This window comes from Schistocerca gregaria, chromosome X (assembly GCF_023897955.1).
Source record: "Schistocerca gregaria isolate iqSchGreg1 chromosome X, iqSchGreg1.2, whole genome shotgun sequence".
Classification (NCBI taxonomy): domain Eukaryota; kingdom Metazoa; phylum Arthropoda; class Insecta; order Orthoptera; family Acrididae; genus Schistocerca; species Schistocerca gregaria.
In genome coordinates this window covers 821,608,811-821,632,502 of record NC_064931.1, presented here as the reverse complement: position 1 = coordinate 821,632,502, position 23,692 = coordinate 821,608,811, and the positions used below count along the sequence as shown (strand labels likewise).

Here is a 23,692-nt window from a genome sequence, read left to right as displayed (position 1 = left end):
TTTTGTGACTGAAAGATTGTTTACACATTGCTCCTTGCCTGGTACCTTTGATTCAAAGAAAAGCATAATACTGGATGCTATTACATTGCTGTATGTGGTTGGTGCCATACTGTTACACAGAAATCCAGATGGATTAGAACAATTGATTGCTTTCCTACCTAAGAACCTCTCACCCATTGCATGCCTAGAATAATTACTCCCAGATAGAGAAAGAGGTGCTGGCTGTAGTCTGTGGTGTTAAAAAGTTTAATGTTTTCCTGTATGGCTCCAAATTTCACTTGGTACAGGATCACAAACAACTGGTGGTGTTGTTTAATCACAGGACTAGATTTCCTGACAAGACAGCTCAGAGATTACAGCACTGGGTGTCATTTCTTAGCAATTATTTTTATGATAGCCAATTTCAGCCCACCACACAATATGCAAATGTTGATGCATTGTCTAGGTTGCCTGTGGTTCCCAACATGGAGTTTGATGGGGGGAGACAGTTTGTTTTGCAATTGATGATGTGTCAGATACAACACTACTAGACCTTCTCATCGCAGCCAGAGAAGTAACAGTAGCCACAAGTCACGACCAAGTGTTGCAGTGTTGTTACAGTGTTTCAATCGTGATGGCCTGTGCACCTTCCTAAGGATGCCCATCCTGATTTTTGACCTTATTTTGTATGAAAGAGTGGCTCAGTGTACATCAGGGAGTATTGGTGCTTACAACAGAGGATGAAAAGTGTGACATTGTAGTTCCATCTTCACTCCATCCACTCGGCCTACAGTTGCTGCATTACTCTCACTAGGTGCTGCCTCAGATCAAAGCGTTAGCTTGACGGTATGTATTTTTTTATTGACCTGTGGTAAGTACCCATATTGAATGTGCAGTTGGCAGTGTCACACCTGTTCACAGCACCAAGCGGTTCATCCCCAGAAGTTTTTGCTGTGGCCTCAATCAGCTCATCTGTGGGATAAAGTACACACAAATTTTTCTGGTCCTTTTCTTGGGGAAATGTTGTTGATATTGGTGGATGCTCTGCCCAACTTCCCCTATATAGCATGGATGCCCACCACAACAGCAAGATACACTGTCAGGGCACTATTATTATTTTTGCAATAGAGGGTGCACCAGCCAGGACAGTCTTTGAAAATATCCCTCAGTTTACAGGGTCTGAATTTCAGGTGTTCTGTCACCGCAATGGTATCCAGAACCTGACCACTGCTCCCTTCCATCCAGCATCCAACGCTGAGCCGGAGCAAATGATCAGGAGATTTAAGACCCAAATGAGGAAGGTGGTGCAAACTACGCTAGTATATGAGGCTTTTTCACACTTTCTAGCCACATACTGCACCACCCTGGTAAATGGGCATAGTCTGCTGTAGCTCCTGTTTGGATGACAGCCCCTAACATTGTTGTATCTCTTGCACCTTATCCCCCACCCTACACAGTCACATTTTACACCCTGTTTCTAGAAAGATGTTTTGGTTTGTATCTACACATTCGGGCATTGATCGGGGTGGACAGAAGGGGTGTTAGTCCAGCACAGAGGTCAGCAACTTTTTGAGGTCGCAATTGGGGACAATAGGTGCACAAGACATAGAAACCAATGAACGCAACGATATTTGCATAGCCAACTGCCACCTCAGGAGCCAACTCCAGAGCCTTCAACGTGTATGGATGACATCAGTATTTCCCATCAGCATATAAGGCAATGGGACTCACCACCCCCAACCACAATTATTTCTTAATGTAATGGGGGTGCTCATCTTCCACAATGTGCAATGTGGGGAGAGCAACCAACGGAGGTGAGCTGCTCCCTTCAACTACAGCTCAGCAGCCTGTTGAACCTGGCAAAGAAGAGTTGCCATACTTTGAGCTGCCTTTGGCTCCTGCAACCACACTTAAGGATACTGACATACAGATGAAACCACTGGCTGGGTGTCTGGCATCTTTCTCTTCCCTCCCTAGATGTTGCAGTTGTAAACTTGGACACTTTTGACCTTAAGTGACATTAAAGTGGGGAGGTATTTGGTATCTACCCCTGTCAATAATGCCATGGCAATAAAGTATTTAGAAGCAATAGTGCTGGCAGGCAGAAAACTGATTATGGTGGCCACTGACAGGGCATACCTGTGCTGTGTGCACTGAAGTGAGCCTCTGGTTCCTGAAGTATGAAGTTAAGGCAGCCACCAACTCAAGTCATTTGTGTGTTTTACTAGCTTAGAAACCTGACCTGTTGATTTTCTGCCACACTTTGGCATTTGCTTGTCCTGGGATATCTATTTCTCTGTTTTCTCTCTTGTTATATTAACTGGACTGTTGATGCTTCTGGCTGGTGAAAAGTGTTGATTGCTTTAGCCCTTCAGATGTTGGAACTCTCATTCTTGACAAGTTGGTTTGCTCTGAACACAGTGTGATGTTTTCCTCACAGTTTGTGAATGCATCCTTTTAAACTCATACTCCAGGAATGAGGTGCTAAAACTTGACTCACTTATTCAGGTTACTATGAACATGAACTAATATGTTTATTACAGCACCATTGGTGATCTTTCTTCTACAAGTTGATGGTGAGTATGCTGTAGACAATCCTGTCTTTTAAGACATATCAACACAGGAATACAGGGCTGCATGCTTGCAGTATTAGTAGTGAAAAGAAAAATAATAAGTGGATCATGTATGCTAAAGTGATAAAACACACACACATCCATCCGCATGGATATGTGTGTGTGTGTGTGTGCGAGTGTACATCTGTCCTTTTTTCCCCCTAAGGGAAGTCTTTCCGCTCCCGGGATTGGAATGACTCCTTACCCTCTCCCTTAAAACCCACATCCTTTCGTCTTTCCCTCTCCTTCCTGAAGAAGCAACCATCGGTTGCGAAAGCTAGTAATTCTGTGTGTGTGTTTGTGTGTTTTGTTCATGTGCCTGTCTGCCGGCGCTTTCCCGCTTGGTAAGTCTCGGAACCTTTGTTTTTAATATATATATATATATATATATATATATATATATATATATTAGGAAGTCGTATTCCTGCTGGAGAGCCACATTCAGAGTCTGATCCAGTCCCGGGAAGTATCCTGTCACAAGTGGGGCACTTTTAGGGTTCTTCTGTGAGAGGTTCTGGGTTTGAGGGGATGAGGAAGTGGCTCTGGTTATTTGCTTCTGTACCAGGTCGGGAGGGTAGTTGCGGGATGCGAAAGCTGTTTTCAGGTTGTTGGTGTAATGGTTCAGGGATTCAGGACTGGAGCAGATTCGTTTGCCACGAAGGCCTAGGCTGTAGGGAAGGGACCGTTTGATATGGAATGAGTGGCAGCTGTCATAATGGAGGTACTGTTGCTTGTTGGTGGGTTTGATGTGGACGGATGTGTGAAGCTGGCCACTGGAGAGATGGAGGTCAACGTCAAGGAAAGTGGCATGGGTCCTAAAATCCTGCCCTGAAATGAGATCCATCCTTCATGAAATCCTCCTCACTCCACCAAGAGTGTCTTTCCGCCATCCACCTAACCTTCGTAACCTCTTGGTTCATCCCTATGAAATCCCCAAACCACCTTGCCTACCCTCTGGCTCCTACCCTTGTAACCACCCCCGGTGTAAAACCTGTCCTATGCACCCTCCCACCACCACCTACTCCAGTCCTGTAACCTGGAAGATGTACACGATCAAAGGCAGAGCCACGTGTGAAAGCACCCACATGATTTACCAACTGACCTGCCTACACTGTGACGCTTTCTATGTGGAATGACCAGCAACAAACTGTCCATTCGCATGAATGGACACAGGCAGACAGTGTTTGTTGGTAATGAGGATCACCCTGTGGCTAAACATGCCTTGGTGCACGGCCAGCACATCTTGGCACAGTGTTACACCGTCCGGGTTATCTGGATACTTCCCACCAACACCAACCTATCCGAACTCCGGAGATGGGAACTTGCCCTTCAGTATATCCTCTCTTCTCGATATCCGCCAGGCCTCAACCTCCGCTAATTTCAAGTTGCCGCTGCTCATATCTGTCTTTCAACAACTTCTTTGCCTCTGTACTTCCGCCTCGACTGACATCTCTGCCCGAACTCTTTGCCTTTACAAATGTCTGCTTGTGTCTGTGTATGTGCGGATGGATATGTGTGTGTGTGTGTGCGAGTATACACCTGTCCTTTTTTCCCCCTAAGGTAAGTCTTTCCACTCCCGGGATTGGAATGACTCCTTACCCTCTCCCTTAAAACCCACATCCTTTCGTCTTTCCCTCTCCTTCCCTCTTTCCTGAAGAAGCAACCATCGGTTGTGAAAGCTAGAAATTCTGTGTGTGTGTTTGTGTGTTTTATTTTTTCCCATGTGGAAGTTTCTTTATATATATATATATATATATATATATATATATATATATATATATATATATATATATATATATATATATATATACCCCATTCCCTTAAATGGCACAACATCCATATACTATATTAATAGATTTATTTAGTCCTATTCAAGAATTCATCTATTGTATAGAAGAAGTTGTCAAGGAGATATGATTTTGATTTATTTTTGAAGCTATTACTACTGTCTGTCAGACATTTTATTTCATCTGGTAATCTGTCAAAAATTTTTATAGCAGCATATTTTACACCTCTCTGTGCCAAAGATAGGCTGAGTATTATAATCATGAATGTCACTTGTTTTTAAACTGGTCCGTGTTGTTGAGAACAAATTTCGTTAGTGAGTAAATGTACTGTGAGGCTGTTGTAAGAATTCCAACTCTTTTAAAAAGATGCCTACAAGATGTGTGGCTAAGAACCCCACAAATTATTCTAACCAATTTCTTTTGAGCAGTAAATACTTTTTGTCTAAGTGTTGAGTTACCCCAAAATATTATTCCATATGACATCAGAGAGTGAAAGTATGCAAAGTATGTTAGCTTACTAATTTCTATATCCTCAAAATTGGAAATTATTTTCATTGCAAAAGTTTCTGAACCTAGTTGCTTTAGAAGATCCAAAATATGAATTTCCCAATTAAGATTCTCATCTATATGTACACCCAAAAACTTAGTATGCTCTACCCTGTCTACTGACTTCTGTTAATGTGTTATATTTATTGAAGAAACTGTACTTTTTGCAGCAGAAAATTGGATGTACTGTGTTTTTTCAAAGTTTAGAGCAAGCCTATTTGCAAAAAAAAAAAAAAAAAAAAAAAAAAAACCAATTGATTAAAATTCCAAAGACCTTATTTGTATCATTTTCAATTGGAGTTTCTTTTACTAGATTAATAATGATGCTTGTATCATCAGCAAACAGTGTCAGTTCAGCTTGTTGTTTCAGATAAGAATGGAGGCTACTCATATATGTCAAGCATGGAAGGGGACCCATGATTGAACCCTGTGGAACACCTAATGTAATTTCACTGCAGTTAGATACAGTGGCAAACTTATTTACATCACTTGACCCATATAAAGAAACTTTTTGTTTCCTGTTCTGTAGGTATGACTTAAACCACTCATATGCTATCCAATTTATACCAAAGAATTGTAATTTCTCTAACATAATGTCATGATTCACACAATCAAATGCTTTGGACAAATCACAGAAAATTCCTATGGGTGACATTTTACTAATTAAAGACTCTATTATGTGGACAGTGAAACTGTATACTGCTGTCTCAGTGGAACGACATTTTTTTGAAATCTGAACTATGATTTACCAAGTATCCCATTACTGTTGAGATGGCTAACCATTCTTGAGTACGTTATTTTCTCGAAGATTTTTGAAAATGCTGTAAGCAAGGATACTGTCCAATAATTATTGACATCTGTGGTGTCCTCCTTTTTGTAGAGAGGCTTGACAGTGCCATATTTTAACCCGTCTAGGACAATGCCTTGAGTTAGTGATGCATTTCATATGTGACTCAGAACATGAGCTGTAATTGCTCCACATTGTTTTAATATCTTATTAGAGATGTCATCTACTCCAACAGAACATTTATTTTTCAAAGATTTAATAATTTTTCTTATTTCACCAGACGTTGTTTGATGAAACTTAATCTGACTAAAATTTTTCAAAACTGACTCTTCAATGTACAGCCTGGCCTTTTTCTTTTGAACTATTCTCACCAATTTTTTTCTCCTGCACGTTAGAAATGGTTGTTAAATACATTAGTTACTTGTGTACTGTTGGTTAGGATGGCCTCATTCTCTTTAATAGCAATACTACCTACCCCAGTGGTTACTTTTCCTGTCTCCCTTCTACCAACATTCCATATTGATTTGATTTTATTGCCGGAGTTGTTAATTTCTTCTCTAACCTACATATTTCTTGATTTCCTTACAACTTTTCTCAGAATGCTACAATAATTTTTATAGTGTGAAACTACTTCTGGATCTTTACTAGTTCTTGCTGTCTCATACAGTTTTCTTTTTCTTTCTAAAGACACATTAATACCTGTAGTAATCCTAGGTTTCTTTGAAAAGTGTGTGGTGTTACATTTAGTAATTTTCTTTGGAAATCAATGTTTGAAAAGAGATATAAATTTATCAAGAAATATGTTGCATCTATCATTAGCATTTGGTTCATTATATACATCTCCCCAATTAACATTTCTTAAACTTTTTCTGAAGTGCTCTATAGATACCACGTTGAGCAACCTCACACTTTTATTTAATGGTTTCTCAACTGTACACCCTGTTAGGTTTTGTAGGTGAATCAGTTGTGCATGATGGTCTGACAATTCATTTACCACAGGGAAAGCATGTGTTTGTTTTACATCCTCTTTCTGTACAAGTACTTTATCTATTGGAGTGCTACTGTCTTGAGCTATATGTGTTTGGACATTGACCACTGATTTTAAGTTATATGTTGTTAATAACATTTCTAGTTCACTTTTCCTATCAGAATTACTTAGAAAGTTTACCCTGAAATCACCACAGATTGATGACTTCTTCTTTTTGTCTGACAGACAGCATAATAGGGAGTCAAAACCTTTTTAGGAATAGCTCCAAGTCTCCTAATGGGGACCTGTACACTGTTGCTAATATCAGTACTACATTATCTAACTGAAGTTCACATGCACAAACCTCAAAGTGCTTATCAACACAAAATTTGCTTACTTCTACAATTTTGTATTTATACCCTTGTTTTATGAAGATGTTAACTCCTCCTATATCCATCCTAGCTCTACAAGTGTAAGGTGCTAAATTATAACCATTTATACTGACACTGTCCATCCCTACAGTTACATGGTGTTCAGACAGACAGAGTATATCAATCTCATTTTTATTTTTGAGATCACCTAAACGCACTAATAGCTCATCAACTTTTTTTTTATTTATTTATTTTTTTTTTCCCCTCGTATTTTGATGGACTAAGTTGATACTACCCTTAGCTTTGCTCCAATTTACTGTACATGAAGTTTCTTTTATTCTATTTATCTTGATTGTTGTCTGTCTGGACTTTGGATTTAACCTAAAAAAAACCTGTCTGCCTGGACCCATTAACCACTGGGATCACCCTTTGTGTGACTGTGCCCCCCCCCCTCCCCTTTTTTTGCTGATAGAGAAGCTAACTTATTTTTCACCTTCCTATTCAGGTGCAGGCCGTGTGTAGTGTATCCCCACCTACCAATAGCATTAACTGCAACAACACTTATGTGAGATTTTGCCGGTGTCTGGAGCATCCTGTTCAGCTTAGTGGTAGCATGCCTTACTGCAGTGTTTAGCGAGGGCTGTTCATGGCTCTGAAAGACCTCCACGAACCCCACATTCGTGTGCCCAGTTTCTGCTCCTATTTTGTCCAGGTCACTCTTAATACTGTATCTTGGATTCATAGCCAGGCTGTTTCCTGCTCCCCCAGCTATAATCACCTGATCTTCCTTCTCAAAGTCTCTCCATAGCTGACTTAAGTTTTCTGTCACCTAATTTCTCCTGAAGCTACTGGCACACACTCCTCCCATGACTGCTGCCTATAAGCAGAATTCTTCTTCTCCTATTCTGGTTTGATCCCAACCTGTCTTTTTTTCTTTAAGCTAATATCTGCTTCAACCTACTTTCAACTACATCTGGATGAGGCCCTTCCTCCACTTCAGATAGCAAGGCAAACTGATTTACTATTTGAATTTCTGAAATTTTTGCAAGTGTTTCCCTTTTTCACCACTTTGCTTGCTACCTTTTCCCAGTTGCCCGTATCTTTTCCCTCCATTAACCTACATAATTCCAAGTTGCATTATCTAATTCAGCCTTAAGGAGACAATTTTTTGCCTCCTGTTCAGCAATTTTTCTGTCCTTTCTACATAACCTACACTGCCATGGAAAAGGCTCATTTTCTACCCTCGCTTCCTCACCACTACATTCGTCCCAATGAAACCATAACTTACAGTCTACACACAACTCCTCCTCTTTCAAATATCTATGGCAACCAACAAATTTGTCACACATGGTTTGACAGACAAACTTAACACAAAAGCAGAGAATAAGTTGGCACAAGACCACAGTACTAATCTGTAAATAAACACTAATGTAAACAAACTTTTAAATTTACTTTCAAAAGTTTTAACTCCCTAAACTCTGTGTGACAGACACAAATTAATTTGACTTTGAAGCGATACCTCTAGTCAGAAATGAAAAATCTACACTCGCGTGAAATTTACACCTGAAAACATAAACAAAATTAGTGACTACCGGCTTTAATGAAATACTTCCTTTTTGATCTAAATATGGTCAGGAAAGTGAAACCTTCAATAGATAGCCTCGAGAAGAAGTAAATACACTAGGCTAAAATTTAATATTAACTAAATTAGCTCTTATTTCAATATTAAATCACTTAACTTAGCGAGAGCTTCATATACGCGCGTCTGACAAGCTGCAGAGGTGCCAACCAATCTGCTGTTTTATACAAGAGTTTTATTCTTTAAGGAATTGGGGGTTTACTGGTAGTAATTAATGTCCTATGTTAAGAAGTATTATTAAAAACTCTCAGTTGACTTTTATGTCTGAAGCTCTTATTTAAATAATTATGTCAAATCAGCATGGGACAGCCTGAAGAAAAACTGGCAGATCAGTCAAGGAGCAGAAGGGTTCAGCTATGATGGAAAATGACCATGTGTAAGGGGCAAACACAAACATCAAACATTTTTCAATAATCTGAATCTAAAAACTATAGTAATATAGGTATGGAATGCTTATGGTAACTTTTTCTGAAAGAGAATTAACTCCCTAGACATCAAAATCTGCTGTGGGGCTGGTAATAGTTTACCTATAGCATTACAAACTTACTAACCCAAGTAAATATTGTACTCAAGCATATATTAGGCATTGGCATTTATGTAAACAGTAAGATTAAGTGTTCGATTTTTTTTTTTTTTTCACTCTCCTATTACTATCACATTCCTCGTTGGTCCCCGTTTTCCTGACACACTGCAATTTGTTACCACATGTCTTGTTAGTTACATACAATCTGTCACTGTGTTTCAATTACTTCACACAATTTCAAAGATAACTTTTTTCTAAATATATTGGTATTGAGCAACCAGAACTTTACTTCTCTCTGCATTGACGTTTCTACATAAAATTTTCAACAGACTCTATATCTACAATTAGGGTGTACTATGTTTATTCCATTCTTTCGTACCTTACTGCCAGTGTTTTTTGTCCATAAGAGAATCAATCCTTCTCTACACTGATGTGTTTCCATGCAGTGCAGTTGCTTAAGTGCTCCTTTTTTCACACAGGGGAATCACTTGATCTGAAAACATATAAAAATACATATATCAGCTCCAGAATGCTGCACCTAGAATAGAATGTTTGATAAGGGCATCCATCTCTTTGGTGACATACAAATGTAAGAATGTCTTAATATTTTGTCTAAATGTTGGATGTGGTACAACGGATAGAGTCCCTACTCAGTAACAGTAAGCAGAGTGGAATACAGTGAATGCTGCACAATCTTGGCTCTTACTGGTTTTTGCAGTAATCCTCCTCATTTGTCATTCACTATTTCAGAGATAATTTTCTGTAATTGTTACTATGGAACAAGAAAAGTTTCTTTGACCAATATGTGAGTTATGATATGCCAGTGCATGGAGTTGCTTTATTTCTACTAAATGTGGTGATGCATAAGAGTTATAGACGTAGACTTGTGGTTGTGACAAACAATTTGTCAGCTAATAGGTTACTCTGTGGTGTTGTGGATGAATCTCAATGATCTGCTGTCATATCACATATGTCATTTCATAATTTTGGCTGTATTTTTTAATATTAAGATTGGTGTTTCAACTGAATGATCCATTCTCACACAATATAACTGTTTAGCCCGTAGAACTCCTCCATAAGAGTGTTGAAGAATACAGAGAAGAACTGGGCCTTTCGTCAGATGAAGTCTATAAATTATATATTGTGCAAGAGAGGGAAAGATTAAGTGAGTAATACTCTGTTATCTGTTTATTAATACTTCTGTATCATGTTGTCAGCAATGGAAACTATTTTACACAAGAGCTAATTCTTTGTGAATACTGTGTCATATTTGTAGCAACTCTTCAATGAAATTAAAGCATTATCCTTTATACGTTGTTGATGATTTTCATTTTGATTGGGGTTCTAAAAAACAAAATGTATTATTCATTGCATTTGTGTCTTTTCCTCTCTTTCTTCTGCTGAGGATAGCAATTAGTATGCCATTATTAAAATATTAATAGTATTCAAAAAAATGCAGAAGTAACTATTACTGTAAGTAGGAATGAGTGTCATGATTTTCAAAGTGAAATAAATAAGACCTGCAAAGTCACAAGGAAGATAAGGGGGCAGAAAAGTATTGTGAAAAGACAACAAACAGTGTAAGAGTAAGGGAAGAACACTAGCTGAAAATCAGTGTATGGAACTCAATTGAAGAAAAGTCTTAAAGATATATCAATCTACTGAATATCAATCTTGAATTTTACAAGTGTTTTACATATTTAGAATAATTTTCAAATATCTGCAAAATTATCGAATTTGGTCCAAAGGAAGCTTTAAAAAATTATTTAAAAGAAACTTTCACTGAGAAGTGAGCAAGAAGATAGTATGCTGTAGCAAGTTTGGGGGAAAAGCTCTCTGATGTGGGAGATTAAATTTGACCTTATGTATCAAATGTATCAAAGAGGAACCACAGAAAACAATATGTTTTTCAGGATTGATTTTTATTTTCCTATTTTAAAAATGGGATGATCTTCATACGCGGAGATGAATAGGACTGCTGAAGAGAGGAAACTGTGGCTGCAGAGACAAGGCTTAGACTTTTGAAAAATGATGAAGATGAAGAAGAAGAAAGAAGTTAATAGTATTGGAAATTTTAAAGACATGTAAAAGATAGAATGAAAATATGAACTGTAAATTAAGTTTAAACAAATGTCTAGTAGAAGTAGAGAACTTAAACTGGGGTTTCCAAATCAAGATGTGCTATGGAGCTCAGAACAAATTTCCAATATTCCCCAGTTAAAGGAGGAGATTAAGCTATTTTGGGAGAGAAAATGCTTGCACTAGTTTTATAAAACTGAGTGAGGTGGTGCAGTGGTTAGCACACTGGACTTGCAGTCGGGAGGACAACAGTTCAAATGTGCATCTGGACACCCTGATTTAGGTTTTCCATGATTTCTCTAAATCCCTCCAAAATTTTTGCAGACTCTCTGAAAATCAAAATGTGATGAATAACTTGAAAACCCACCGTTTTTTCCCCTCCATAAAAGTATCTACATTGTAGGTCTGTATTGTCATACTTGAAAGTTAAAGGATAAAATACGGAAGAAAATTGCACGACCTTCATTAGCAAAGCATGTGCATGGTTAAATGGTATAATTATAGCTAAATGTTAAAAATGTATTTGAGTATTGTCATATATCATGTTGAACACTGTAAATGATTGAAATATTCAGTCATTATTATATTACCTTCACAACAGAAAACTTCATTATTGAGTGATGTAATCACATTTGGAATGTAAACCTGAATCACAAACAAGCCGTTGTCAAATTTTTAAGGCTGTTCTCTTATTCCGTGCACGTATATGTATCTTCTTTGTTGCATAGGTGAATAAAATACTCCCCTCAACTTTTGATTTACAGATAAGCTGGAGATATGCAGAGCAATTCGAAACTCATTGTTAATGTGTTCCAATAGGGGCCAAATGAAAGAGAACTATCCTCCCTTTGATGTATCGTCTGACATCTCAAGGATTCCAGAAGGATCTCAGAAGGAAGTGCAGCTGAGCAAAGAAACCAATTCAAAAGCAAGAAAACAAGGTACCTATTTTTAATCCTGTGAAATTACATTAATAAGCTTGATGTCTTTATTTCACTGTAGCTCATTACAGTTTCTTATTTTTCTCTCACTGAAGGTAAGTGGAAATTTTCCATATCATCATTCAAGGAAAGGAATGAACAGTGAACTCATTGTAGGTTGGATTATTCAACAACAACAAAAAAGTAACATGAATGGTATGAATGTGGCAAATGTGCAGACATTGTACAGGATGAGGCAACATTGTCCACTTCTTAGAAAAATTATTGCATTACATTTGACATTCTGAATGGAGTTTAAACTTCCATTACTGAAGGTGGTAAGTTTGAATGTGCTCGTAGCATTACTTGAGCAGCTTATGTTGCCAGATGATGATGGCTGTAAACCCATTTGAAAACTGTACCAGGAAAATTGGAGGAATCCTAACAAATCTGTGATGTTTGCTGGTGATGCAAGATATTTTCCAACAAATATTTATGGTTAATGGCTATGTTGTTAGTGTTGACCTTCCATTTTTATTTCCTGTACCTTATCAGTAACCAAAGCACTGATATGTGTAGCATTCAAATCATTACGTCTTGTATGTTCACTGATTTTGCTGTTAGACACAACTATTAATTATTTTACATATGGCTTGCATCTTATTTTCAGATGGAAGTATTACTGCATCATTCTTCCATAAATATAGTTTCTTTTCAGGCCTGGCTGAAACTATTTTTCACCTATGAACATTTTCTTTGTTACATTAGAGCCTGTATGTCTATGCAATCATAATACTCTTTTAATCTTCAGTACATTTCCATCTTACACTTTATTAAGTCCATTTGTATTTTTACACTAATATTTTTTAGGGGGAGGGACATAGTAACAATTCTGGAGAGAGTGACTAGAAGAATATTAACTTTCTTGCGGAATACTTCTTGGAAAATGAGCTGAGTAGTATCTTCATTCCAGAGTGACATTTTGACTCGTTTCTTATATTTAATCTTCTGACATCACTCCAAAATGAAGATATAACTTGGCTAATTTCCTGAGAAGAATTCATCTGTATAATTTGCTAAGAAACTTGCATTCACAAATATGAATTTTCTCATCCATGGAATTTTCTCACTGTATTTGTAACCAGTTACCACTATCTAAAGGAAACTTAAATGTGTTCAGGGTCTTTTCATTTACCACAGGAATATTTCCCTTGACAAACATATTGAGTTAGTATTACTATTTCTTGTAATACTAGTTCTAACAAGACCTCTATTTTGGCATCTGCCACCTATTCTGCACCAAGAAGTTCCTTCCATACACCTTAGTGACTCATGGTTGTTGCATCTGCAGTGATGACAGATTCCAAATATGCCGAGGGTCTCACTATGGCCTTCACAGACTGAAATTACACCCCACACCTTGAACAGGGACAGGTCTCCCCTGTCGCCTCCCTACCAACCCTCAAATAACCACTGAGAAATATCCTCTCCACCTCTCCTACAGCAGTATTCTGCTGCCCAAGCAATATAGACAATATTATTATCTGTCTCTGTTCAACACTAGCTGCTAACCCTTTGCCCTATGGCTCATATCCCTGTGAAATGCCTACATGAAAGACCTGCAATTGCAATTGGCTCTGAGCACTATGGGACTTAACTACTCTGGTCATCAGTCCCCTAGAACTTAGAACTACTTAAACCTAACTAACCTAAGGACATCACACACATCCATGCCCGAGGCAGGATTCGAACCTGCGACCGTAGCAGTCCAGCGGTTCCTGACTGTGTGCCTAGAACCGCTAGACCACCGCGGCCGGCTGAAAGACCTGTACTGTATTGTCCCACTGGCACCTACTCCAGTCCTGTCACAATTATTTCCTATCCTATCAATGGCAAGCCACCTGTGCAAGTAGCTATGTGGTCTACTAACTTAGCTACAACCACTGTGTGACATTTTATGTGGCATTGACCAATAACAAGCTGTCTGTCGACTTGAATGGCCACCGTCAAACTGTAGTCAAGAGATAGCTGGACCACCCATTTGCTGAGCATTCTACACTATAAGATCTATAAGATGTGTTCCACTCTAACTAGTGCTACTCAGCCTGCGTCTTCTGGACTCTTCCTACCAACTTCTGTATCCAGAAAGGCCCATACAGGACCTGCAACATGAAGTAGTGCATTATCCTGCTGAAATGTAGGGTTTCGCAGGGATCGAATGAAGGGTAGAGCCACAGGTTGTAACAATCTGAAATGTAATGTCCACTGTTCAAAGTGCCATCGATGCGAACAAGAGGTGACTGAGACGTGTAACCAATGGCACCCCCATACCCTCATGCCGGTTGATACGCCAGTATGGCGATGATGAATACATGCTTCCAATGTGCGTTCACCGCGATGTCGCCAAACACGGCTGCGACCATCATGATGCTGTAAACAGAACCTGGATTCATCTGAAAAAATGATGTTTTGTCATTCGTGCACCCAGGTTCATCATTGAGTACACTATCACAGGTGCTCCTGTCTTTGATGCAGCGTTAACGGTAACTGCAGCCATGGTCTCCAAGCTGATAGTCCATGCTGCTGCAAATGTTGTCAAACGGTTCATGCAGATGGTTGTTGTCTTGCAAATGTCCCCATCTGTTGACTCAGAGATTGAGACGTTGCTGCACGATTCGTTACAGCCATGTGGATAAGATGCCTGTCATCTCAACTGCTAGTGATACGAGGCCATTGGCATCCAGCACGGCATTCCATATTACCCTCCTGAACCCACTGATTCCATATTCTGCTAACAGTCATTGGATCTCGACCAACACAAGCAGCAATGTTACAATATGATAAACCACAATCGCGATCGGCTACAATCTGACCTTTATCAAAGTCATAAACATAATGGTACGCATTTCTCTTCCTTACACGAGGCATCACAACAACATTTTGCCATGCAATGCTGGTCAACTGCTGTTTGTGTATGAGAAATCGGTTGGAAACTTTCCTCATGTCAGCATGTTGTCGGTGTCGCCACTAGCGCCAACCATGTGTGAATGCTCTGAAAAGCTAATCATTTGCATATCACAGCATCTTCTTCCTATCAGTTAAATTTCGCATCTGTAGCACATCATCTTTGTGGTGTTGCAATTTTAATGGCCAGAAGTGTAAATATTTATCACATTGGGTTGACTTGGGGATAGAAGGGCTAAGTACATAAAAAAATGAAAATCACCACAAAAATGTCAAAATCAAAAAGTGTTTCGTTTACATATTACAAATCAGGATTTGGATTTTGCAAAGAAGAGTACATTGTAAGTTATTAATTCACTTATATAAGTGTTTTAATTAATTAAAATATAACAGAGAATTTGACGGAGCTTGCAAAGACAATTCTGAAGGCAGTGTGTTGGAGTCAACTTCCCTTGGTGGAATGCAACTAGTGATTGAGCCATTGAACATGGGCTACGAGTGTGGAAGAAATTTAGCAGTAATGGAACAGTGAAAGCATGGCAGGATTTCTGCAAAGTCCTGAAGTAATGAAAGATTTTGGGAAGTATGAAAATGGCATCTGACAAAAGTAGACTAAATGAGATTGAAGAACACTTCAAGAGAAATAATGTGAGAAATTTCTACAGAATATTCAGGGAAAATATAAAGCATTATAAGCTTCCAAATATCTCTTTCAAAAGAACAAATGGTTCTTTAGAAAGAAATACTAAAGAAAATTCTAAAATTCTTAAAAAGTACTTTTATAATTTCCTCAACTGTTAGAAGCCTAAAGAAAAGTTACACTTCATGAAAACAATACCATATCCAGATTCAAAACCACCTATAATCACAAAAGAAGATGAGATTATAAAACAGGTAAAAAAACAATAGAGCCCCAGGAGAAGATGGTATTATTGCCAAGATCTGGAAACTCAAAGATTGACACATTACAAAGAAAATTCCACAGGAATGGAAATGTGTGTCGATTCACCTGTTTCATAAAAAGAGCAATAAGACAGACCCTAATAATTACAGAGGTATTTCATTATTGCCACTCACTAACAAAATTCTCCCAAGTGCGTTACTCAACAGACTGGAACCAGAAGCTGGTATAAAGATAGGTGAATACCAAGCAGGTCTCTGAAGAGGAAGACCCTATATAGAACAGATTTGGAACCTGCAAACCCTCCTGAAGGTCAGGTAATGAACAGCACTGTAGCCACATTCGTGGACTTTAAGAAGGCCCATGACTCCATAGACAGGCAGACTCTCTTCGACATAGTAGAAGAATATGGAACAGACAGAAAAACTAGGGCACTCATATAACATGCACTCACAGACACCACATCCGAAATAAAATTTTGGAGAGAAATTTCAGTACAATTCAAGATATATACAAAAGCCAGATAAATAAATGAGTTCTCAGCACTTTTGTTGAACATGGTCTTGTCAAAATTATCAAGCAGTTGGAAGAAAAATAAAAAATGATTCCATTAGAAAGAACATGTGCAACCAAGACAGTAACAGAATGCCAGGCATTTGCAGATGACCTGGCAGCACTCCACAACAATAGACAAGAAGCACTGGAATATTTGGATGAAGTCTCTGCCCAAACAGGTCTACAAATGTATAAGAAAATACAATGCATGGGAAGAAAGAATAACAACACACAAGCCATGCACACAAAATATAGAAAGGTTAACAGAGTGCAAAAATTCAAGTATTTCAGGAAATACATACAAATATGAGGATCAAATAAGACATCCAATATAGAACAAACAGAAAAATATCAGAAAATGTACAAACTAACATGGAACACAAATAAAAGCACCATATCAAGACAGAACAAACTCAGGCAACACAATACAATTGTACTGCCAGAAACACTCTGGGCATCAGTCACAACCACAATCCATGCATCAGGCATCATAGAGGCAAAAAAAAGAAAAAAAAATGCAAAATCCTCAGAAACGTTTCTGGAGAAATACACAGGGATAGTATAGGGATGAAGAAACCAAATAATTATACAAACACACTGTCATACTCACAAACATGATCATAAAATCAAGAAGTAGAAGATGACCTAAAACAAACAGTAATCAGTAGGGGAATGATGAATGAAAGAGACAAATTCAGAAACAAAATTATGAACACAAAATTTGAAGTAAAAGAAAGGAAGGAAGAAAATAGGGAAAATATGGACAGACCAAAAACACAGCCAAAGAATGAAAAGATATTGGGAAGAGAAAAAAAGAATGAAACACAAAAAAGTGAATAATCATGTAACATTAAAAGTTGCAAACATAGCATTGAGGACAAAAATGTGTGATAATAGTAATAAAAATAACAAATAAAACATTGTCTTTAAGTTGAAAAAAGTTACCTTATTGAGATGTTTCAACCTTGTATATTGACTATGATGTCTCAGTTGCTTCAGAATGCTTTTCCAAGAAAGTGTCTGCTCTCATATCAGGCTTTGCAAGATTAGTTCACAAAAGCTATTGCCAACAAAACTTATTATGTCACTGAAAATAAGAGGTGGTGCTGACTTCCAATAAACATTATTAATGCTAGTTATAATTCAAACTGGGAAACCAAATGCAACAACCTGAATCACAAGAAGACAGCTGATAAAGTCAATTTAGTAGAAAGACTGATATGGCAAGAGGTGGAGAATTTAAGCAATTTTATGTTTTAGCCGAAAGTGTCCGAATCAAACTATATTACACAAAAATTTAGGGCATGGTGTACATAGAGCATTTATTCTTAAGCAGTCAGTTCTATTTGAGTTCTTGCAATTGATTTTTGATTTGCAAGAAACAGCAGATATTTCAGTAGAGTTATACTGCAATGTTATAACTTATAACCTTGATAAAGCTGTGTTGTCAGTGAAGTACAGCACTTAGCACTGAAAGCACATTTAGTATTTACACAAATGTGCAGACAGAAAAGAAATGTTTCTTGGATGAAGAATGTTGCTATTTATGCAAACATCAAATATTCCAGAATATGCAAGCAATACAAACATAAGAAATATTAAAAACCTCCCAGAAATGATAAATGTTAAATAAAAAATATTTGCTGGTGATTGGGTTTGAACTGGCAACTCACAGCAGATCTGTGAGCAATACTGACCACTACTATACGCTTCATGCAGCACAGATAGTAGCATTGCTTCCTCTCCTGTGCCATTTCAGACGTTCTCACTGATGCCAATTACAGCATCCGAGGTCTACATCTTGTCAGTGGTGCACTTATGAAGTTAGTCCTTTACATGAAAGCTTTACGTTCATTGAGCAGGCCTTCAGTTTCCTTTAACAAGAAGCCCCAATCATCAATTTGTTTCACATAATTGTAGTAGAACTTCATACAGAGGACATGGATGATGTATCTGTACTTTTGTCTCCTTGATGAAGAGCCATAACTCTTAATTTCGTATATGATGTCCGAAAAGCAATGAAGTATACAATAATGATGGTGCCTCTGTGCTTATGACTCCTTGATGAAAGGTCCTAACCCTTAATGTCACAAGAGTGATGAAGGATACAATAAGGCCCAAAGTCATGTTTCAGTAAGTTTACCAATAGTCCCACTTCCCACAAAGGCCTGAATATCCATAGAAAGTCTCCTGGGCTCTACCTCACTGACCAGTGCTCAGTGGTACAGCACTCTCAATCCTTCTCCTGGAGGTCAGGGGCCAAATAGAAGCCAGCTGTCTTACTTGATCAGTCCTGGTAGTGAGGTGTTTCATGTAGTCATCGTGAATATCATCTGGCTGGAACAGGAATGTTGTATCCGTTGTCATTCTGGGCTCACAATCTTGGGAAAAAAATAGCAGTCTGAAACCTGTAGTGCCCTGCTTCACTGTGTTATTTGGCAATGCCACAATGGCACTATTGTATCTCAATCTCACTGTTCAACATCAGTGTGCATCGAGAGCATATCCACCAGCATCTTACTGAAGCATTCTGGGATGCAATTCATCTGAGGGTGGTAGAGCGTTGTCACCTTGGGGTGATGTCACAATGTGAAATTACCCCTGATACTAGTTGCAACTGGAAAACTCTGATATTAGTCACAACTAGGAAACTCTTCCACTATCAGAGACCATCACATGGGTTGCTCTTTGCTTCAAAATGATGTCTTCTTCAAGGGACCTTACAACTTCTGGAGCTTTGGCAATCAGATCAGCACTGGTGACAGTGTAGCTGTTGAGGTAGCCAGAGCAAACAGTTATCCATTGATTACTATTTGTTGATTTTGGGAACCTCCACAAGAGGTAAATTCCAATCCAGTGGAATGGCACTGTTGCAGTCAGAATTGGTATCAGATGCCCCAGAGGTAATGACAACATGTACTTTGTCATTGGCATTCATTATAGTGGCTCACATAGTGCCTAGCAGATTGGTAAAAACTTGGGTAGTGATACCTGCGTCTAATATTTTGAAGAATCAGCCTCAGTTGCACAAATTTTCTGGTCTTTACCAGGTTTTGGCTAAATTAATCTAGCCTTCTTTAGAAGCATAAAATTACTATAACATGCCAGAGTAAAGCACAGTCAACATTAAAACTAAAACCTATAGTACCATGGTATCATGTCGAATTAAAACTACTTAACTGAAGTCCAGCCCCGGTATCTCTTCACCACGGGGTCAGTTGGCAGCGGTAACTACGTTGGCACTGACCGTTGCACTGAGCACATAATTGCATCTAATTTTCATAAAAATTGGATCATGCCTCTGTGTATGCCATTTTCTCTTTGTTAATTAGAACTTGCCTTTGATTGGTTCCTCTATTCTATGGTTTGCAGCAATGTTGGATCTTCCCTCAATTCAGCAGTAATGATATTTAATGCAGTGATGACAGATTTTGTCCATGTTTCTGAGTCCTGCCACAGGATTTCTTGAAAAGCAATTGACATTCTTGTGTTTGTATCCATTTTCGGGTACCACTGTGATAATGTATTCTTGGTCCCTCAGTATCCATCTCACCAGTCAAACTGATAGATCCTTCAGGCTAGCCAGCCAGCAGAATGGTGGTCCATCACAATGGTGAATGGTTTGCCAAATAAATATGGCCAGAACTTGTTGATGGGCCAGACAACTGCAACTGTTTCTCAGTTGCAGAGTAGTTCATCACAGACTTGGACGCTACTCTGGAAGCTTTTTGAGCACCTTCCTGAATTTGTACTAGAAGTGCACCTATCCAGTGACAAGTGGTGTGGGTACAAAGTTCTGCCTCAACATTCTCTTCATACAATGCTAAGATTGGAGAATAAATTAGCGCCTTCTTAAAGAAAAGGAAATATCTTTCTTGCACCTTATTCCAGTAACATTTGTCATCTTCTGCAGTAGTTCTTGCATGGGATGTACTTTGATACAGAAGTCCTTTATGGATAGCTGGTTGTGAGAACACATTTTGAGAAGACTTTTCACATCATGAGTGTGCTCAGGAGTAAAACAATCTGTCATTGCTTTTATTTTATAAGTATTGAGTTGGATTCCATAGCTATTAACTAGGTACGCCAAAGTTTTTATTTCGTGGGCAGCAAAAAGGCACGTTTTCATATTCAGTGGAGGCCTGCACTCTGAACACACTTCAACATGATGATCAGGTGGCTTAGACGTTCTTCAAATTTTTTTAAGAAAATGTTATCCACATAGAAAAGACATGTTAGCAATTTGAGGTGCTGAACCAGCTTCACTATCATATGCTGAAAGGTAGCTTGAGCATTACATAGTTCAAATGGTGTAACTTTGACCTGGTAGAAGCTGTCAGGTGTTGTGAAGACAGTGTTTTCCTAGTTTCAACCTCATTTGCCAGTAACCTGTCTGCATGTCCATAATTGCAAATTACTTCACTCGTGTAAAGCAGTCTAGGGTGTTATCAATGCCCGGCAGTGGGCAGACATCTTTTTTTGTGATTTTGTCAATGTGAAGCTCTGATCTTTCACAGTCTATGACTGCTTATAATGCCTGCAGGACGTCCCATTAAAGAACAACATTATGACTATATTCTGATAAAATGATGCATTTGAAGGGCTGTTGTTGATAGTTATTCTTTCAATAAATATTCCTGTAACTTGGACATATTTCCTTTTTCCAAAGTACAGCTCAATTACTTTCATATCACAGAAGATAGTCTTCTCTAGTTGGCACTGATAGGTATTCAACATTACTGAAAAAGCAGTCCCTGGCCCAGCTAGCTTCGACACAGGTTGACTGTTGATGATGATGTCGATGCGATTTCTTGATACATTGTTCATTTTTCCCATGTAGGATTTGCATATGTGACAGCCACATCTTCATAGATGGTCATCTCACATACTTTTCCTGAATTCAGTGGCTAGCCAAAAGGCAGGTACCTCTGTGCAACAATGAGAAGTGGCTGTGGCATGATGAGGAGTGACCTGATCCAGTGTATGGCAATGGGCTTCATACCACAGGTAGACCTTAATCATTTGCAGTTGATTAGCAAGGACAGGACTTTAGTGATGGTTGATGTCTTGCGGGGTTACAGTCGATGAACACTCATTACTATTCTGTGGAATAGCATCTGCTCTCCAAATGCATGTTCATTTCCAGGGCTTTATACATGGCAGGCGAGTTGATTGTAGAAGGCCTATTTGGAAAGTAAGGTCTGATCAGTCACAAAATGGAAACCACAGTGAAAATCAAAAATGTTTTTTGCAACAGTTACCTACATCTTCCAGCTACTTCTCTACATAGTTGCTGCTCCGATTTAGAAATTTGTGTAGTGTTGTATCAACTTTTCATAGAAGGCAGCCACCTGTGCTTCCTGCCAATTCTCTCTGCTGGCCTACAGCTTGTTGTCTGTGCCAGAACATTGTCTTCATAGCCAGTGGTTAATGTCAGCAGAGATGAAACTCAGGAAGAGTCAATTATTGGCTCCATTGTGGGTGATCAAACAGTTCCCATCGAAAACACCCAGGAGGATCTTCATTGCCCCTGTAGAGTGCGGCCAAGAATTGTCATGAAGAAGGAAATGCATGACAGCTATGTTATGTGGGCTGCGTGACATCAGGTGAAATCTCACACGAGGCCCTCATACTTGGCGGGAGACACTATTGTTCTAAGCATCTTTACGTGTTCACCAAGTGTTCAGAACTGAAATGAACGAAGTGACATGATTGACAGGCATACTAGAGGCAATGCCCAATGCGTCTGTGAAAAGCTTCATCAGATTTTCACTGTGGTTTCCATTTTGCATCGGAATGGACCTTACTTTCTGAATAACCCTCATACCTGCATTGGTCAGATGCTGTGTTATTGTTTGGCAGCTGTAGCATAAGTCCAACTTGGCTGAGTCTATTTTTCTGGCACATTCAACTAGTAGTGGGAATTGGTGCTAAAGAAACATTCTCCGTTACCTTCTGATGTATGGGGTCGACATTGATGATTTATATCTCTTGTGTACTTGGACTGGCACTGGCGGTCATAAACTGCTGTACTGTTGTCTTACTACCTGGTGTATGAGAGGTATTTCTTCTCTTAATACCTGCCGTATGAGAGAGAAAATGTCATTGTGGTCTTCCACAACTGCCATAGGGATTACATTCAGGAGTCGGTCATACATCTTTCTTCTGACCCTCCTTTGTTGCATTTCCTTGAAGTGCTGGCACTAGTTCATGAATTCCTCAGTTGTGACTTTCCTTACCTTTCATCAAGTGTGAGATTTTGTTGGCTTCTGTCATATTTGGATTCACAGTGTGGCCTAGAGCCAAAGTATTCTGTATGTAAGACTTTGTCATTTCCTCATGACATTGGGTCCTGTTCTTCAGTTATTCTTCCACCAAGCAGACTTGTTGCCAATTGTCACCAAATGTTTTCTTTAATTTAGAGTTTGCCCCAACTATCAACCTTCCCTTCCTCATTACTGAACCACTGCTGAACTGTGCCATCCAACTAAAATTACATCTTTGCCAATGACATCATGTTGTCCCACCTATTGTATCTGGCAACTCCATCAAATCCATCCAGAAATTTTGTTAGCTGCTGACAAGCATCTCTGGAAAACACTGATGGATGTCTAATGTTTAGCTGACTTACTGCTGTTTTGGAATCCACTGGTCTCCTTAATATACAGAACTGGGGATGGTGTACTACTTGTATAGTTTTTGTGTTACTTACTTGAAGCCACAGTGATGTAGATGTTTTAAGTACCTGGCATCTTCACCAAACAATGTCATGTCATATCCATCAAATCTGAAAGCAGGGTTGTCAGTGAAGTACAACATTCGGCACTGAAAGCACGTTTAGGATGGATGCCAGCCTAGAGAGAGAACAGACCTGCATCCTATTTATTATTTATTTATTTCTTACACCATGGATCCAACTGTGACAATTTCACATGGATGTAGTGTGTGTCAATTTTTACATTGTCAATGACAAGTATTTGTACATTATGTTTACAGGTAAAGAATATAAAGTTACTTAACCACTACAATGATCCATAACACAATATAATGGAATGAGAATCC

At 38.7% G+C, this 23,692-nt stretch overlaps 1 protein-coding gene across 9 annotated transcripts in view; it reads left to right on the top strand.

The window, feature by feature from the left end:
- The window catches only part of LOC126299316 (coiled-coil domain-containing protein 177), a 265,518-nt gene that overhangs the window by 158,364 nt on the left and 83,462 nt on the right, over positions 1-23,692 (top strand). For 5 of the 9 annotated variants that reach the window (XM_049991135.1, XM_049991137.1, XM_049991134.1 and 2 more), the window contains 2 exons: positions 10,271-10,376; positions 12,055-12,231. In XM_049991135.1, the coding sequence (XP_049847092.1) occupies positions 10,271-10,376; positions 12,055-12,231 (283 nt within the window). The remainder of the gene's footprint in view (positions 1-10,270; positions 10,377-12,054; positions 12,232-23,692) is intronic. The other 4 variants (XM_049991138.1, XM_049991140.1, XM_049991141.1 and 1 more) reach the window with 3 other exon arrangements.